At 47.1% G+C, this 20,022-nt stretch overlaps 1 protein-coding gene across 3 annotated transcripts in view; it reads right to left on the reverse strand.

Moving 5' to 3' along the window:
• LOC138567080 (uncharacterized) overlaps positions 1-20,022 on the reverse strand; it is a 95,954-nt gene that overhangs the window by 12,999 nt on the left and 62,933 nt on the right. For 2 of the 3 annotated variants that reach the window (XM_069644939.1, XM_069644938.1), the window contains exons 4-5: positions 14,664-14,730; positions 13,284-13,391 (exon numbers count right to left, since the gene is read on the reverse strand). In XM_069644939.1, coding sequence (XP_069501040.1) covers positions 13,284-13,391; positions 14,664-14,730 — 175 coding nt within the window. The remainder of the gene's footprint in view (positions 1-13,283; positions 13,392-14,663; positions 14,731-20,022) is intronic. The other variant, XM_069644940.1, reaches the window with a different exon arrangement.

Raw genomic sequence — 20,022 nt, forward strand, 5'->3', positions numbered from 1 at the left:
CAGGCTTAGAGCAATCTCATTTTAAAATCAACAAAACAACAGCTGGATCTGACAGAGCCAATCATAACATGCCAGAGAGGAATCATTTGGGAAAATAGTTAAACGTTACATTCTGTAGTTAGTGAAGGCTGTATTCAGCACAGTTTCTATCCAACTTGGTGCCCAGGGCGAAACACTAGAATGTGCCCCCTGACTGGCACACATCACCCCAAATTACACTGCTGTGTTACGCAACAAAACCCTCCTCGATATCAATAAATCATTGCTACACAAATTAAGCTGGTTTCATTACATTGTAATTCAAGTACTTTCCAGAAGAAATCTAATGTGAAAACACAGCTGTTGCTGGCCAAGTAAATGGTTCTTCTGTCACCTGCTCTTGGGGAAGGGCTTGTCTGAATGCGGTTTCAAACTGTCCATAATGGCACAGTTGGGTGTGACCAGCCTGCCCTGATCTGAGAGCCCATGGACCACTGGCTCTGTGTTGCAGGTGTTCTGTTCGAGCAACCTCACTTGTATTTCACAAGGGATAACACTAGACTAACCAAATTAATTATTTTCTGATAGAAGGTGATGTGGCAGGATTGTTATGTTATGCTAGGATGTATATGTTATGCTATGCTATGATATGGTATGCTACATTAGGCTCACACATACCTTTAGGCATGAGATCCTCCATTTTGCCTTTGCCTCCCTCTGTTTCCCTCTGCCTCCCTCTGCACTCCGCTCCGCGGACATGCCCAAACTCCTCCTGGTGCAGATTATACCAAGACCCAGTAACAAGGGAAAGGGACAACCTTCTCTTCCGCTTGCTCTCTACAAGTATAGCATCAGCACCATAGATAGACAAAAGTAGGATTTCTGCGAATTCGGTTTATACATATTACAACACAATGAACCCACACAGCTTTGTCACAAGGTCACAAGTAAGATGCTGACAGTTATTGCCAAATGTCTGCAAATGTCATGCCAAGTAACACCCACATTGTGCAAATGCTACAATATATTAGTGATTGCATAGGATATGCTATATAACCTGCGCTCTAAGGGCTGTCCAAGGAGAGCTCCATGCGCCGACTGCCTGGACACTTGTCCTGCTGTATTTTCCTGCTTATCAGCTTCTCACTCTGAATGCTGTGTATTTGCTTTCTAATACAAGAAGCTTGGTTTACCATCAGTCTGTGTCTAATCTCCTTATTTGCTGCAAGCTGAGGCGGATGGAGAAGGGGCCCTTGTGAATGGGCCTGATATTGGCTACCACAAATTTTATCATTCCAAATTGGACAGTCTGGTACTCTTTCAAAATACCCCTATTAGAGAGGGAAAGGGGATCAACATCACCAACAAGTGTTCCTGTCTGCTTTGCATTAAATCACAGAGCATTTCAAGAATATAACAATGATCAGAGATCTCTATATTTGATAAACATATCTGTGATGAAAAGGTTGTTTGTGTGAATCAGTAAATACATAACAGATACATGGCTTGGTGCTCAATTACTGCTCACAACACTCACCCTAACATTATAATGTGTGTAACCATGAACCATACATACTCATTCGGACATCCTACGTTTTGGGATTTGATGATAAAATGGCTGTGACATGAACCACTCAAATGGGGTATAGAGGCTCTTTTACTTCTTGTTCCTGGAGAAATTTAGATGCAGAGGGGCTGGGTCTCTGAGCATGTCCAGTCTCCAATACAGAAACCTCTTTAGGGAAGTATATCTTTAGAAAGGAACAGATACCCTACAAGAGACACCCAATAAAGAGGGAAAAACGTACAGAAGGAAAGCACTGTACTTCCTACAAACGTTAGCCTGACCAGTAATACCCTGATGAAGCGTTGTTTTAAAAAACGGCTTCTAATGCGTGGGCCACAGGGGTTATTTATGCAAAAAAGAGCAGACCCATGCTTTATTTAACAGAGACCACATTAGCATCTCTTAGTAGTGCTGGCCTGCAGCTAGTGAAAATCATTGTGTGGCAGTGTAGAAAGGGTTTTTGGCCTAGTGGATGTACAATTTGAGGGAACTTATTTGATTGCTTTATGTGTTTAAGTGTTGGGACAGTATGGCACACTCGTTAGAGCTACTTACATAAACAATTCCAGTGTGCTATTGTATGGACATGGGAAACATCTGAAAGAGAGCGATCATATTTGCTGTTACATAGAAGAGCACCACATAGACGCCATTTACCAACAGGGTGGTGACTTGGGCTGCGCACAAATCATTGCTGCACACATATCACTGCATTGATTTGCCACACAATACTGTCTGCACAGTGACACAATGTACCCTGCTTTCCTAATCAAGATGCCATGTCACGTTGAGGAGCCACCTGGCAGTGGTTGGCGTGTAAGAAAATTAAAGGTTCTTTGATGATAAGGGAATGCATTTAGTCCATGCCCCAAAGCAGCCACCAGACCACTTAGGCAAGAAAATGACAGTTAAACCTCTCAGGCATGCACAATATGTACCTAAAAAGTGACACACAAAAAAATGTTTGGGTGTGTGAAATAAAAAGTCATGAAAATAAAGAGCATAGTTTGAAACTTGTTCTATATGGCATGTTAACACTTTTGTACATTTGGTCAGCTAACTGATGCTTTGTGCTGGTCTTCAGAATAAAAATCCCCCATGTTCAGTTCTTATCCCTGTGGTTTAAAAGGAATGGCTTTTTAAATGAGTCATCACTAATTTGCCCCCACTTTGAAGGCCCTATCAACACAAAGAGCCTTGGCTGGACACTAGAGGTGGGAGCGTGGATGGTGTGTGTCTCAGAGCATCACAGAGGCTGTGTTCACAATATGCATTCCTTTATTTGAAACAAAGGAATGCTTAACTTTCTACCTGCAGCAAATCCAGAGGCAGCTGTATGGGTTCGAGCCATCCTGCGTCTCCCCAACCCTCCAGTAGGACTAACATCAGTTTATAATGTAATTGTGTCAACCACTCAGCCCTCAGCCCTCCCTGCTCTACATTTGGAGAATTCAAAAGCAGACCAGTTTAAGAGTCTTTTTAAGCCGTACTTTGAAGTGGAAACAGAGCAGTTTCAGCAAGATGCTAAACACACTACCAAATGGGCAACATTATTGAGGCTTTTGTGGTGACCTCAATTGTACTCTGAAGGACCTTTGCATCAGACGCCGTATGACGCAGGGTCCTGTGTGAGAGCAGGGCAGGGCCGCGGAACACATGCGCGGATAGGGTGGCGTGAAGGACACTTGGGACATGGCAACGGAACGGCAGACAGAGCTGGAATCTCAAACTGGTGCTCCTCCTCACAGCCCCCTTCTGAAGATATACAATTAATAAGCAACTTATTTCTCTAAGTTAATAAACATACTATTTACTATTCACACTCTGCCTGTGTCTTTCATTAAGAGTCGAAGCTTCTCGTTGGTGATGAGGCAGGACCCGACACAACACAGACTACCTCACATGCAAGGTGTGATTCCGCAGTTTCTGCCATTACTACTCAAGCCACATCTTCCATGGAGCCACTGGCACCAGATGTTTGCATTATGTGTAGAAGCCATAGAGTGTACAAGATATGCTGAGGGGAGGAAAATGGACATGTCACTCAACACATTATGAGTGGAGGGCCAACAATATTCAACAGCATACATGCTAAACATGAGTGACCTGCAGAGCTGAGAATGACGAACTCAAAGAAGCAATGAGCAGAATGGTGAAAAGATTTGATGACAAAGAAAATGTGATGTCACAGAAGATTACATTTCATACTTGTACACAGCGGAGAGCTATGTGCAACTTTCAAGTATATGCCGAACGTCTAATGAAAGATTTTCTGCTAGTCCATGCGAACAACAGTAAAACACAGGAAAGCTTTATACAAGAAAAGGGCCCGTCTCCAGACAGAGTTCTTCAGATCGCCAGATTGATCGAAGAAACGTCCTGTAGAATAAAATGGCAGTGAACAGCGCCATCTCTGAATTGCACGGATCTCAACTCCACACTGTCTAGCATGCACAAGAAGAAGAGACATCTAGATCCCAGAGGCAGACAAGAGGTGAGAAGATACAACCACAAAAAAGTTGCAATAAGCGAAGACTGCACCATATACAGAAAACAAAGACATTCTATAAAGGTATGTCATCAGAGGTGCTGCAGTGTAGTAGCAGCCCTCTCGGTGAGGTGAACAAGATAGGGACGCAGTGAAGAGACAACCCTACTGAGCGTTCAGACTAGCGAAGGGAAGAACAGAACCAAACTACACTCCGTAGTCAGAGGAGAGGACAGCAATGTTAAATTGATGGCTTACTCAGAATCAGACCTCACGGTCATCCCACTACAAACGTACAAGAAGGTAGTCAACCAACACACGGTACAAGTGAAGAAAGTTCACATAAAACTGACAGCATGCAGTGGGTTGAGAGTGAAACTCTTAGGATGCAAACAGCGTCGCACATAGATTACAAGGGCAGAACATGGACCAGCCAGGTTTAAATAGGACGCTCAAGCAACGCTACATTCAATACTGGACCCAAAGGATGAAGAACAAGTCTTGTTGATACAAGAAGATCCCTTGGTGGACCTCCTGGAAAGAAACAAAGATTGTGTTCCCAGGTTCTCGGACCAGTATCAAAGGATATCAGCACCCAATAAAACTGAGAAAGGATGGTCTTCCGATTAAACATAAAGTGACACCAGTACAGCCACAGCAAGAGAAGGACTGAAATAGACTTTACAAAAAGTAATAGGGGAAGATACCATTGAAACTGTCAAAGCAACTGAATGGCTAAGTCCCAGGCTTTTGACAAAGCAACCTACCCTTGTCACAACAGATTTGCCTGACGTAGATCTGCCAAGCACCGACCAAGAAGTCATGACTGATAGCTTTCCCTGCCCAGCATCCCTGAGCTTATTGTAATGCTGAGTAAGAGTCTTCACAAAGCAAGACATGAAATATGCCTATCTAAAGCCCGAAGAGCCTTTGTCGCGTAATTTTGGACCTTCCAGTAAAATCGTATGCCCTTCAGGCTCCGCTCAGCAGCATCTTTGTTCCAAAGAATAATGGAACCCTTATAGAAGGACATCCCTAAAGTCGCATATTTCCAGGACAACATAGTAGTGTATGGAAAGTCCAAAGAGAGCCACAACATCAGTAAGGTATTACAAAAACTGGAGCGCGGTTTTGAAAAGAGAAGTGTGCCTTCTGCACCAATACTGTATAATACTTAGGCTACTCTATATTGGATAAACGGATCAAACTAGGTGAAACCTACTCGGAGCACCAACACTGAACGATTAGGAAGAACTCAAATCGCTCCTAGGCTTAGCATAGTACTAGGCCATGTTGTTGCCAATTCTCAGAAAACGGAGCCTCTGAGACTGCTCATAAAAAGGGGAAGCTTTTGAGTGGAACACATGCAAGAAGGGACGTTCTGCAACATTAAAGAACACACTTTCCAAGCACTGTGCTTACAACCCTTAAAACCTTAAAATGAGAAAATTGATGACAAAGGATGCCAGCGCTTATGGTTATGTGCAACTCTCACAAAAACGAAAGAAAGGTGAAACCGTGATCGGCTTTACATCTAAGACACTCACAACACCTGAAAGGAACTACACAGTAATTGAGTAGAAAATGTTTGTGTTTGATTGGGCAACCAAAAACATCTGCACCTATGTCTGTAGATGGAGCTCCACAAGCCATTGGTCCACCTACAAGTAACACCAAACCAAGGCTGTCAACGCTTGCCATGAAACAACAACAGAACACTTTCGAGGTGAAGCATGTGCCCGGATGGAAGAAAGGTCAAGTGGACTGCATGTCCCGGCTGTCATCCCCAATAGAACAAATAAGCAAAGTAGCAACACTTCAAGACATGAGCATAGATGGCTCTGCACCCATTGATGAAGAATTCTGGAGCCGCCAAAAAAAATAAATGTCCAGAGAACAACTGCATAAAACATGACATAAAAAAAAGATGGCCATATGAGAGATGCTATTCTGCACATCGCTACAAAACAACATAATAGACCGAGGACACAAATGACACCTTGGTAGCTCCCCAACAAAGAAAAGGATTACAGAAGCCTACTGGTGGTCACAAGTGAACCAAGTCATTACCAGATTAGTCAAGAAATGGTATGGGTGCTTCAAGAGCGATAAAATATCACAGACGTCACAAGCCCCCTCATGTGGGTGGAAACACCACCTTCCTCATGGGAAAGGCTTGGACTTCATTTCATCGGCCCCTTAGAAAATATGTGCGATGACCCTCTACATGGGGTTGTCTTTGCTGACTATTTATTGAAATGTATTGAATTTATTTCCGTACCCAACATTACCACAACCACAGCGATTAACATCTTGAGGGAAATATTACGCAGGGATCGGACCCCAAACCAACAAGTGACTGATGAAGGGGTCCAACTAGTATCCAGTGAAATGAAAGAATACCTTCACAGCTGTGGAATTACCAGTGAAAAACAGCCCAATTTCCAAGTTGAAACAGCATATCGGTTCATAAAGTGTACTCTACAACTTGCAGCTGTCTCCAACATGGACCTCTGTGAAACAGCTGCAGAAGCTGTGGCAGCACACCGACTCACTCTGAACTCTAGAACAGGGGTTTCCCCTTTCAAATAATGGTGGGAAAGAGCCTATTTCATGTTGATTCTGTTTGTATTTGTATTTTGTACAATGTATAGAGCGCTTTACGCCAAAGTGCTTAAAAATGAAATCAGAGGCAGAACAATAATAATGATAAAACAATCAGAGAACTAAAAAAATTATAGGGAAAGCAAATGGGTCTTCCGACCGGAGCAAAAGACAGAATAGGAGGAGAGAGAGCAGAGAGACAAAGGAAGTGTGTTCCAGTGAAGAGGAGCCACCAGAGAGAAGGAGTGAAAGCGTGATTGAGCGCAAGGTGGGTGGGGAACTGATAGAAGAAATGGAGACTGTGAGCTGAGAAATCGTGCCAGGGAAAACCATGTAAGAAGGCAAGAGAGATAGGGAAGAGCAAGATTATGAAGAGACTTAAAGACGAGGCAAAGAAAACAATTTTGAGGCGAGATAGGAAAAGTAGCCAATGAAGAGAAGAAAGGGCAGAAGAGAACGAGTCATTAGGGGCAAGTGAGAAAAGAAGATGGATAAAGGAGTTATAGACTTAAGAGGAGAGAAGAGACAGGATCAATAGAAAAGTCGAGAAAAGATGAGAGACGAAATTAAGTTTAGTGGAAAAGAAAGTAAGAAAGGTCGAGCTTCACAAATATTAAGCAACTGAAATCTGCAAGAGCGAGAAAGAGGTCAGATATGGGGAGAGAAGGAAAGGGAAGAATCAAGGTAGAAGAAATAGGAAGCAAAGAGGGAGGAAAAGAACTAGCTGTAGGGGCAATAGAGGGGGACAGATGCTGCAGGAAATAGAGATGTTGGTTCCATCAACAACATCCTGTGGAGGGTAAAGAATCTACAGAGGACCTGTCAACTTCACCACAAGATAAGAAAGCCCGTCAAAAGCCCAAAGGTAAATGTGGGAGATTGGATCAAGGTCAAAAGGAACCTTAAGAAGTCAACACCTTATCCAAACACAGCTCCCCCAAAGGTTGAAACACACAGGAACCAACCACGTCATCATAAAGATGAACGAGAGTGAAACATGGAAAGAGAAGCTCTGTACACGAGGTTGCTGGGAGGCTGTCAGCTCCCGAAACAAATGCATAGATGGGGACAGGACAGTGACCCTTTACGCTACTGTCCAGCCCCTCCAGTAATGCTCAGGTCACCTCTGAAAGGTGACCTGAGCAATTATTAAAACAGCAATAATGAAATCAGTGCATTCTTTGCACTCCATTTATTTGCAGTACTTTAGGAAAATCTGGCCCCCAGCGCACAAGAGTGAGCAAATTGTTGCACAAAAGAGGAGTAAATTGGGAAAATGTTTATATGAGCGTCACATTTTCGCCAAAAACAGGTGCATCTCACCAGATGCCCCAAAAAGTGAGTGGATATGCTGTGACGATTCACTGAATCTCGCCACTTCTCCCCAGGGGGGGGGTGCCCTTCCCTGTGAGGCTAGGGAGGTGAGCCCACCACGGCACAATCCTCCAACCAGTGGTGGTAAGCAGGACCTCACCGGGGGAGAACCCCCTTTTGGTTATAGGGACTCCTGTTTTGTGAAGGAACTCCCTAATCCTCTTTTCTTTTAGACCCTGAGGCCCTCAATATAACAAGAAAACCAGGCGTTTGTTATTGCAATGTCTCTTCTTTTTCGCAACCAAGACTTAACACCACCAAGAAGAGGAACAGTAAAAAGAATCTACAGAATGATAAAAGGTTGGAACCCAAAACTACTGAAAAGAGTTGGTCCCAAGGAGGCATGAAGAATACTTCTCGGGAACAAAAGAAGGACTTTGGTCCTCTGCTGGGGAAGAACCTGCTACATGGAAAAACCAAGAAAGGACTAGTTGAAGGAGAGAGAAGCTGGCCTCAGGCCTGCACAGCCCGGGAAGCTCAAACTTGGGAATGAGAAGGTCATTGAAAGAAGCTGGACCTCGGTCAAGGGGACGACAAGAAGCGGTCAGAGGAGTATTTCATGACTCGAAGGAGGGCCATCCAACTTGGAAGCTGGAAGAAGTCAGACAGTGGCGTGACCTCTGGGAGGTGGACTGTGTGGTCCATAAACTGCACCAATACCGACAAGCCAAAGGCTCAGCTGAGTCGCAGACGCACACAACAAAGCGGACAGAGAAACGCTGGGAGCGTTTACAGAGAACGAGCCAGCTTGCAACCCCAGGAAGAACTGGTGACATACCCCCATCAAATTCAAGATAACGGGAGCGGAGGGAGACCCGATAGAGTTCGGGTGAAGCAAAGATTGCTACAGGAGTAATCTCCCTCGTCACAGTGATTGTGAGAACAATAACAGAAGTAAGGAGTGTTACGGGAGTGATCGTCCTCATCACAATAATTGTGAAAACCATAAGGAAAGCAAAGAGTGCTACAGAACTAACCTCCAGTGTCCCAATAGCCGGAATAACAGTTTGTTGAACCAAAACCAAGAAATCAGGAGAGAGAGAATATATGAAATACACTTAAGGAAATAACTGTTTTTGGACCTTGAGAGCCGATGGTCATTGGACACTTAAGAAGAACCAAACAAGTCCCTTTGAGGAGCTGCAGGGGATAATCAGAACTGTTACAAAAACTATTAGATCAGTCACTAAGGCCGAGCCGGCCAGACCAGAAGAAGGGGGCCATTCTCCTGAGCACCTCTTTGTTTTCTGAATACTTTTTGATTAGTGGTAGGGTCAGAAGTAGGTTCGTTTTTGGAAAGAGGATGGAGTCTTTGCTTTGGACAAACCACCCTGATGACAAGCACCCTAGATGGAGTTCTGTTAGGTAGGGCAAACCCTTTAGTGTAATGAACAGCAGGTATTTTTGTTATTATTTCAATAAAAGCCTTGTGTAAAATGACACCACTTTGTCCGCCTCCTTCTTTTGACTTACCACACAACCTTCAAAATTACAAGCAAAGGCTTTCAGTCAAATTGTTTTTTATGTCCATTCTCTTTTTGTCTGTGTGCACAATAAGTCTGACAATAAGGTTATTTTTTTACTTCGTAAAGTGGATCATGAGAGTTAGAGTATACCATTTAAATGTCTTAGGTGGTAGTTTTGCCATGTCAGTCAGGAATGTTGTAGAATGAGGTCTATGCATTGTGTTGAGTAAGATTATGCATTTTTGTCCTATCCTTGTTTAAAAACTGCCAGTGTGATTGCTAGTCAGCTGCATAGAAAGTGCTCTACTTCCTAATGTCCTCTGATTCCTGTACAAGTGTTATATGGCCGCATAAGTATGAGGGCCACATGGATGCCATCAATGGCAACACAAATGTACAGTACCCAGCTGTGTCGTAAAATAGCTCACTAATCTGCGCTGGTACATGCATAATGAGGCATGCCAAATTTTCCCCTAGCAGATGTAAGGATCATGTTGGAAAACCTTGTGTGAGGCCTGTAGTTGTGAGGATTATGATATCATCACTGGCAAAGGAATACAGGGTTGACACTGCCTTGATTAGCGGTGGTATAGCCTGGGCTCGCATTGAGGGTGTGGTAAGGGCCCCCTCTCCCTGACCCGCCATCTCCAGTAGGATATGTGTTTGGAAGCGATAGCTCTGGGTCACCTCTTCATCTGCCAGTTGAAATACTGTGATCCTTCCCCAATATATCATGTCCTTGACCATCAGTCGGTGCAGCAGCCTGATGCCTACTGGACTGGCCATTTTTGGAATGTGTACCTGTCTCTCTGTGCTAGGCTTTTATACTGTGTTGCTGCTTGTGATTGAGGTGCAGTGTGTGCCTCTTTGGTTGGAAAGATCAGGTGCACTATTTTCTGGGTCACTTGCTCCACAGAGAAAGGAGAAAATGTTGAAAGGGTATTTCTGGGAGCAGATCCAGTAGTCAGCTTTTGTGACTAAAGATTGTGGTGCATCTTTACTCACTTCATGTGGTCACCCCCGAATCCCTTTGCTTGCTTAATATGGTGTATTTGTATGCATTCCACCTACTTTGCGCATCTTTTGAGCACATTGGCCCAGAGTCTCAAATATATGTGCAAATGAAAGGAGCGCAAAGAATGCCCTCCTTTCATTGCTGAAATGCACAGGTCACCTTATTCTCAGAGGTGACCTGAGCATTTCAGCAGGGGTTGGACAATAGCGTAACAATGCGCAGTCCAGCCCACTTGTGCACTCCCGACTCTAATGTATGGCAGGTTCCCAGCAAAAAAATGGTTGCTGGGAGCATATTTCACAGAGACAGGCCCTTTATCGAAATGACAGGGAGTGGGAAAAATCTGCTTGGGGAGTGGACATGCTAATGTGACAGCCGCAGTTTGCGCCTCCCCGTATGCCTGTTCTGAACAGGCCCAGGGAAAAGACCCTTGTTTCTGGGCATTGCAAAGCGCATCTCATTTGCAAATTCGCGATGTGCTTAAACATGTCCAGAAACGCCCCCTTGTGTGTGCAAATGCGCAAAGGGGGTAAAAGGGCTTCTGAATGGGCGCATCTAACATGGGCTCATTCAGACGCCCTTTGCAAACCGGGCTGCCACTTACTGCATCTCTTCACTTGGCCCCACATTTTCTTTGAGAATGTGGCCCATTTTGCGCCCCGTTTCTAAAGTGGCGCATCTCTGCGATGCGCACTTCTGTGAATGAGGCCCATCTATTTCTGGTGCATTTGTGACACATCTCAGATGTGCCCACTTTTTTATTTTTGGGTATCTGGCCCTTAGAATACACTTTATGTTATTTTCTCATAAAAAACAAATTGGTGAGGCCTCAATGGTCCAAGGTGCGCAGCCGGAGCAGCGACCATAGTGAGAGGAGGGCAGAAGAACAGCGGGGCTGCCGGCAAAATGCAGAGCAAGTCCAAAGTGCGAGCGGGGCGCACGACGAAGGAAGAGACTGGCAGCATCCAAAGAAGGGAAGTGGAGCTGCCGGTAAAGTGCAGAGCAAGTCCAAAGTGCGAGCGGGGCGCAGAGAGACTGGCAGCATCCAAAGAAGGGAAGCAGAGCTGCCGGCAAAGTGCAGGGCAAGCCCAAAGTGCGAGCGGGGCGCAGAGAGACTGGCAGCATCCAAAGAAGGGAAGCAGAGCTGCCGGCAAAGTGCAGGGCAAGCCCAAAGTGCGAGCGGGGCGCACGACGAAGGAAGAGACTGCCAGCATCCAAAGAAGGGAAGCGGAGCTGCCGGCAAAGTGCAGAGCAAGTCCAAAGTGCGAGCGGGGCGCAGAGAGACTGGCAGCATCCAAAGAAGGGAAGCAGAGCTGCCAGCAAAGTGCAGGGCAAGCCCAAAGTGCGAGCGGGGCGCACGACGAAGGAAGAGACTGGCAGCATCCAAAGAAGGGAAGTGGAGCTGCCGGTAAAGTGCAGAGCAAGTCCAAAGTGCGAGCGGGGCGCACAGAGACTGGCAGCATCCAAAGAAGGGAAGCGGAGCTGCCGGCAAAGTGCAGGGCAAGCCCAAAGTGCGAGCGGGGCGCAGAGAGACTGGCAGCATCCAAAGAAGGGAAGCAGAGCTGCCGGCAAAGTGCAGGGCAAGCCCAAAGTGCGAGCGGGGCGCACGACGAAGGAAGAGACTGGCAGCATCCAAAGAAGGGAAGTGGAGCTGCCGGTAAAGTGCAGAGCAAGTCCAAAGTGCGAGCGGGGCGCAGAGAGACTGGCAGCATCCAAAGAAGGGAAGCAGAGCTGCCGGCAAAGTGCAGGGCAAGCCCAAAGTGCGAGCGGGGCGCACGACGAAGGAAGAGACTGGCAGCATCCAAAGAAGGGAAGTGGAGCTGCCGGTAAAGTGCAGAGCAAGTCCAAAGTGCGAGCGGGGCGCACAGAGACTGGCAGCATCCAAAGAAGGGAAGCGGAGCTGCCGGCAAAGTGCAGGGCAAGCCCAAAGTGCGAGCGGGGCGCAGAGAGACTGGCAGCATCCAAAGAAGGGAAGCAGAGCTGCCGGCAAAGTGCAGGGCAAGCCCAAAGTGCGAGCGGGGCGCACGACGAAGGAAGAGACTGGCAGCATCCAAAGAAGGGAAGTGGAGCTGCCGGTAAAGTGCAGAGCAAGTCCAAAGTGCGAGCGGGGCGCACGACGAAGGAAGAGACTGCCAGCATCCAAAGAAGGGAAGCGGAGCTGCCGGCAAAGTGCAGAGCAAGTCCAAAGTGCGAGCGGGGCGCACGACGAAGGAAGAGACTGCCAGCATCCAAAGAAAGGAAGCGGAGCTGCCGGCAAAGTGCAGAGCAAGTCCAAAGTGCGAGCGGGGCGCACGACGAAGCAAGAGACTGGCAGCATCCAAAGAAGGGAAGCGGAGCTGCTGGTCGGGGAAGGGCGAGCAGGGCTTGCAACGAAACAAGACATAAAGGCGAAAGCGGAAGCAGGGTGCAAAAAGTACATTATTATGCATAATACCTAATAAAACATTTGAATTGATTGTGCGTGAAAGGAAATCACATTGAACAAAAAACTACTGTGATGAGAGCATGCGGCTGCAATCATTTTTCTAGCGTTTTCATCGTTCAAGGACTTCCACTACGTTGGAATTGAGAGTCAGGCCGAATTGCTTTTCAATTTCGGGGATTAGTGTTTTATCACTTCAGGGAATGCACACCCTTCACATGTCATGATTTCACTGATGATGACGCAGAGAAAAGGCACACAATTGTTGAAGGAAAAGATGATGGAGCTGTGACCATCCATAGTCGGATCCGGAATAGCTGTTCTATGACGGAGATCTGCCGCGGCCTCTTTCTGCCCTAGGTACTCACATTCGAGGTTCCCAGACCAGAGGGTGAATCCTGAGCAGCGATCAGCCTTTCCAGGAGATCTGCGATGCGCTCATTCCGGGACAGCCTTTCACTGGCCATGGTTTGTGCCTGAGACAGGATACAAGAGAGAGGGAGGAACGAGACTCATCAGAACGCGTCTCCTGAAGATACTGACGGCCAATTCAAGGGTCAGGGCAGGGAGAGGGTAAAACACATTTCTCGTTCCAAGAAAAGGTATAGAAGGAACCGTAAAAGACCTGGGCTATTCCGAGGCAACACAGACAAGCATAACATGGAGACAACACAATGGCCCTGGAGACGGATGGAGAGCAGCAATAGCATATGCAGTGTATTTGTATTTATTTTATTTGTATAGCGCAGACCAGGCCCGGAGGCTACCGGGCGCATTTCTTAAGGCAATGGTTACATACGTTGCATACAATGATGATATATCAACAATAAGTAAGGCATAGAAATAGACATGTGTAGGTAGTACATGGAAAGTCAAGTAATGCATCCTTACTGATGTTATTGCAGCACGTTTTAGTAAGAATCTTAGGCATTGGAGGAGGCGAGCCAACATTTGGCTTTGTGTTTGAAAAGGTTGAAGGAGGGGATGTTTCTGATAGTCAAGGGGACAGTATTCCACAGTTTGGCTGCCAGGACTGGGAAGCTAGACCCACCGGCTGTTTGGAGCTTGTATCTGGGTATCGTTAGGCTCTAGGTGATTTGTGGTTCTAGGTGATTTGGTTGAGATTATTTTCTCGACCTAGATTTAATCGAATTTTTTTTAATGGTGATTTTGCCGCAAATGTATGTGTGAGGCACCGCTGCAGCCCCTCCTACACTCAATATTAACTTAAACCCAGCCGCACATATATTTGTGACAAATTCGGGTAAAAATAACTCGATGAAATCTACCTCAAGCATATATGCTGCAGCAAAATCTCCCATTGTTTATGCAGCCAGGGACGAAAGAAAAAACTTTGCAATTAGAAAAGGCAAGTAAATGGGCTGGGGAGACCGACCAAATGGTCTTCAGCTGCAGCAGGGGTGTTGCTAGGTCTGGAAAAGATCGGGGGCTAAGCTAATATCATGCTAGCCTTTTGGTTGTAGGCCCTGAGCTTCTATCTGGGGCTACAACCAAAAGACCCTGGCTATAGCCCCCTCCCCCCTCCTTGCAACACCTCTGAGTTGCTGTCTACATCTGAAGAGCACACACGCAACGTTTAGCCCAAACCTAACAGGAACGCACAGCAAGAGGGCTTCAAGATTTTCCTGAGATACGACTCGCTTGTGCTTTGGCCCCCAACACCAAGTACATGGAGAACATTGGCTTCACCGAGGCACCGCTGAGGATCATTAAAGGGCTCCACTTACGATGATCTGAAGTTTCTCCTCCAGGAAGTGGTTGGTGAGCTGCGTGCTCGAGTACTCCTCCTGCAGCCTGCAAGCAAAGGAAACAAGAGTCAGTCACTGGAGGTTCTTGGGAAGTTGCCTTGTCAGCACTACACGTCAGGATCTCTGTGTCCTTTAGAGCATGGAAATCATCACAGAAGTCATGTCCTTCTATGTGGCCCATGCAAGGTATGTCTGCTTGGCTGAGCTGTATAGTGCTGACAAAAGCCCCATGAACGATGAAGAACATCTTTCTTCCAAATGGAAACATTTTGGACCATTTCTCTTTGGTGATTCAAAGGACAGCCACAAAAGCGACTGACCTTTCCAAAAACATAAGGCACCAATACTGGGCCTTCCAATGTTAGATCATAATTATCTGGCAAATATGGTTACGATATCACTATGATGTGATATACTTTTCATACAAGAATGTATCGCCATATGTATCATTAAGATCAGCGTGTGTATAGGCCTATATTACCAAATTCCTGTGAATGCAAGCAGACGTCCATGGCCAAATGATAATGATGTGTTATTATATAGCACTTACGCTTAAGCACTTTATATTTAACAAATATACATACAATATCACTATCACTCAACCTGTGTTGGTACTCATTTATCGACCTCGGAAGGATGGAAGGCTGAGTTGAGGTGTTTAAGAACAGACCACATTAGTGACTCACCCCCTGAAGTGTGCCTGAAATAAAGCTTTAATGAGTCTAGCAATTATTGTATTGAATTCCAGAAAGAAAAATTATTTGGTATTTTTAGTCTTTCTTATTTAGGGTCACTTCTGAAAGTGTTAGACCTGTGGAACCCTTGTTCTTTTTTTTTCTCTTTAAGAGGCCTGAACAAGAAAGCCAGCCACTCCAGAAGCAAAGAGGCACAGCGCTAGCAAGGGAGACCTCAGGGATCGCAGTTGCGACCCCTGGCGACCTCTAAATGACATCCCTGGATGAATGCCAGTTTACCAACAGAGCACAGGAGCACTCTACAACATTTTAATGATACACGTGCCCACAACATATGCCAGCATTGCCACTGTAAAACCCTTCCATGATGCTGCGCCCACAATACAGGCCAGCACTGCTACTGTAAAACACATGTTTATGATTCCTCAGGCCACAACACTATATTCTGAATTTGAAGGTAAAGTGGAGGAAATGCCTCCATCACTTGGCTGAAGGTTTTTCCTCCATTTCACTTTCATCAATGGAGGACTCACTACTCATGGAATTATCAATGGCAATAGAAATCCCTATGGAGTCCTATGGGACTTTATAATGGGGACTAACACCACCTTAGAACTCGTAGTAAATCCTCTAGATTTCGAGGCAGTATTATGGAGGTAGCGGTACTCGCATATGGCAGAATGTCCACTGGTTATTCTGCTACATTCCTAATGAACAGTCGGTCCGGCGCGGCACGCCCAAGTGTGCAGCAAACAGGTGCGTGCCACTGGGATGGGGCAGAGACTCCACAGTGGATGTGCCCTCTTTTTACGCCTCCACCCATTCTCTTTAACAATTATTATGTGTGAACAGGGGGACTGTTAGTCAATAATATGCCCATTTAAGGACTTGTACCCATAGGTACGAAGTGCATGAAGGCACAGGGGGCACTTTCATGCGTTCCTCTTGAACAACGGTGGTGGGGGTGTTATTTTGCCCCATGGAGATTGTGCAACCAAAAATAATCCAGATTCAGACACAAAATGACTGGGCCAAGCAGGGCTTCTGCCTCCTCTCCTGCCGGGCTCAGGCTTAGTGAAGGGTTAGCATGCATCTTGCAAAATTAGGAAGTGCTGCTCACTTGAAAGTGAGAAGGCTCCCTCGTTGTCATCCCAACCTCGATTTGGTGGCTTAGCGGGGACAGGCCAAAGCTGTTTGCGAGCATCGGCGAAGTAGGCAAGCCTAAAGCAGAATGAGCTGAGATGTTATGTTTAGACCTGACTGTAAATGCTGTGGCTCTTTTCCAATTCCTGCTGCTAAATGTGTTGTAAAATTGTAAAAATGTGTTGTTTGGTCCTGGGGATGGATACTGCTATCCCTTCCTTCGCTCAGTGTTGGATTTTCAGCCCCAGTTGAGAAAATCAAAAGTTGGCACCCATGTACCAGGTAATTCAATCCAGCTGGTTGAACCTCTCGTTGTATTTCAAGTCTTTCACATAGCCGGTGAGAGTCTTTATGTCGCCTCAGGTCAAGTACCATTTTGGTGCCTCCATGTCCCATAACCTGGGGCTAGATATGTGGTGTTACAGTCATAGGGCAAATTGGTTGTCACCTGGAATCTCCATGCTGGAGGTATTATAGGCATTTTCCTACCATTACCACCCCATAATATGCTTCCATCCCTTACCTCATCTTGGAGCGCTTTACAATTCATCAGGCACCACATTTAAACATGGCACCTAGAGTTGAATTAATCGTCTAAATGTTGTCTGACTATGGCGGTATGTGTATGAGTATTATAAGACATATTTCCTGAGAGGGCGCTAGAGACCCAACCAAGATGGCCGCTCCCATGTGAGCTCCCGCGCGGCCTATTAAAATCCTTATTAATCCTGTTTATTCCGGCAGCATAACTCCCTAAAACAACCACCAACGCTCCAGTCAGTGTACAGGGAAGAAAATCAGCCGTACAGAAGCCGGATCTGGAGACCCTGGCCGCCTAGACCCTGCTTCGCAGCGTTCCTGGATGGCTGGGGCGTCTCGAGGGCTGCAGGAGAGCTTCGGCAGCCGTCGCACGGCCCAGCCGAGCCCGCGCTGAAAGCGGGGGAATGGAACGGTCCGTCGCCCGGGACGCCGGCGCTACAGGTGCCCCCCTCGGCTCTATCCCCACAGCAACAGCAGAAGCCGGGTCCACCAGGCCCCCCGTCCAGCATAAAAGGTATTGTCGACCTCCGGAGATCAGGGCGTGGGCCCGGAGAGGCTCGAGCGGTCCCGTGCCACCCCGGCGTCCGAGAAGCAACATCCCGGCAGAACCTTGCAGCTCCACGGACCCCCGTCGGCGACCTACGCAGCTACATCCTGACGGCGTGCCGACGGCCGGGAGACGGGGCCAACACGAAGGAGCAGAACACGGGCTAGGCCTCACTAGGTACGGCGCACGCTAGGGGGTAAGTGGCTCGAGCGAGGAGCACTTAAAGCAAAGAGCCACACTGTCGCGGCTCGCGACCACCCTCGGGGGGAGCGACTGTGCCCCTTCGAGCTGCGCCCAACAATCCAATCGGCGCTATCTAGCAAGAGGCCCCACTTTGGCAGCACAGTGACACTACCACAGCCAGTCTGCAGGGGCCATAGGACTTCGAACTGAACCAACTATCCTGGGACCCGACTAACTTGTTCGGCCAATAATCTACCGTCCCCGGCACCAACTAGAACGCATATGGCGGGCTGAGTGTCCGGCACAGGCCAACCCTACAGTCGAGCAAAACATCTTGCAAAACCCCCCACAAGGGCACAAGGAACCCCCGCCTCGGCCGCCATACAAACCCTACAATCAGGCAACCAACGACGCTGCCCATCCGTACCCGCAATGGGGAAAACCGACAAACAACAGGGCAAACTGAACTTCGAAGCTGGAACCTCGGCAAAAACCCCAAGACACAGAAACCAATCAGAGTCCCCGCCACGTATACTAAACCAAGAGAACAATGATACCCAGTCCCTTGACATCAGAGCACTGCTCCTGGAACTGAAATCCGGTATCAGTAACTTAGATAGTAAGCTGGACGGCCTTTCGTCCAAAGTCGATCAAGTCCAACATCGGCTAGACACCCACAATGAGCGTCTAGATGAAGCAGAGCAACGGATCTCCACTTTGGACGATGGGGTATCATCTTTAAATACCAAGGTGTCGTCCCTCGAAGCCCAAATGAAAATAACCATTGCAAAAAATGAAGATCTCGAAGGGCGCTCCAGAAGGAACAACATCCGGATAGTAGGAGTAAGAGAGAAACAACTACAAGGCAAAATGGAAGACCACGTTGAAGAAATGTGCAAATCCCTCTACTGTCCGGAAACTCTCTCGCCCCTATTCGTCATCGAAAGAGCCCACAGAATACCGACGCTAAGACCCGCTCCCGGAGCCCCCTCTCATCCAACAATTGCAAAATTACTCAATTACAGAGATGCGATACTCCGAATGGCCAGAGAGAAAGGCGAGCTGCAGCACGACGGCGATACCGTCCACTTTTATCCGGACTTCTCCCCAGCCGTCCAGGCGCAAAGGAGGTCTTTCACAAACATTAAGCAGAGACTCAGCATGAACCAGATACCATACTCGATGCTGTTCCCAGCCCGACTGAGAATACAACACCAGGGAAGAACCCAGTTTTTCCAAACACCCGAAGAGGCAAATGTGTACCTGGACTGGGCGGGCTGTCGACCACCAGAGAATAACCAGGCACGAGCTCAAAGAGAAAGGGCCCAGAGGAATCCACCATAGATGGACTGAAGCAAAAGAACACGGTGCACTGCAACAATCAACGCTGCCGGAACACGAAATAGAGGGTAAAACACCCTCAAGGCCGCACGACTTGGGAAGATCCAAGCGCCCCTAGCACAGCAATGTTCAAGTTTTCGAATTACAAGTTAAAAAAAAGGGGGATCCACAACGAGCCAGTTGGGGGTTGCTCGCGAGAAATGGGAGGGAAAATCACACAAGTTGGGAGTTAACAAGTTGTACAGCACCCAGGACACCCCATATGCTCCACTCAGGAGAAGATCACACCACAAACAAAATCAACCCGACAGGGCCCACCACCCCCGCCCGTTAGTAGCTAAATGCCATGATCCGCACGAGCAAAGAATTAAAAACATGGCGCCTTCACCGTAGCTACATGGAACATTAAAGGTGGGAATCAACTAGCGAAAGTGAGGAAGATGACTCAATACCTACGCCGGCACAAAATCGACATAGCCTTCATCCAAGAAACACATCTACGCCCAACGTCCGAACACCCCTGGGCCAAAGACTGGGGATGTCACCTCTACTTTGCCTCTTTCTCGTCCTACGCCAGGGGAGTGGCCATAATAATCAACAAGGCAATCAATTTCAAACTAATCGCTCAAAAAAAGGACACAGAAGGCATGTCGCTCATGATACAAGGAACGATTGACGGAGAAGAAATCACCTTAGTGAATTCATATGGCCCGAACACCGACGGTCCCAATAACTTCGACTGGGTAATGACCCAACTGAGCACGGTCAGTCGGTCCACGATCATATGGGGTGGCGACCTCAACACAACCCTGAACCCAGCTAAAGATAAATCGCATAACCTAACAGCGACCCCATCCAAGGCGTCCCTACAAATCACTGAAATCTGCAA

The sequence above is a fragment of the Ambystoma mexicanum genome, chromosome 2p (genome assembly GCF_040938575.1).
Source record: "Ambystoma mexicanum isolate Mex_15411 chromosome 2p, UKY_AmexF1_1, whole genome shotgun sequence".
Taxonomy (NCBI): domain Eukaryota; kingdom Metazoa; phylum Chordata; class Amphibia; order Caudata; family Ambystomatidae; genus Ambystoma; species Ambystoma mexicanum.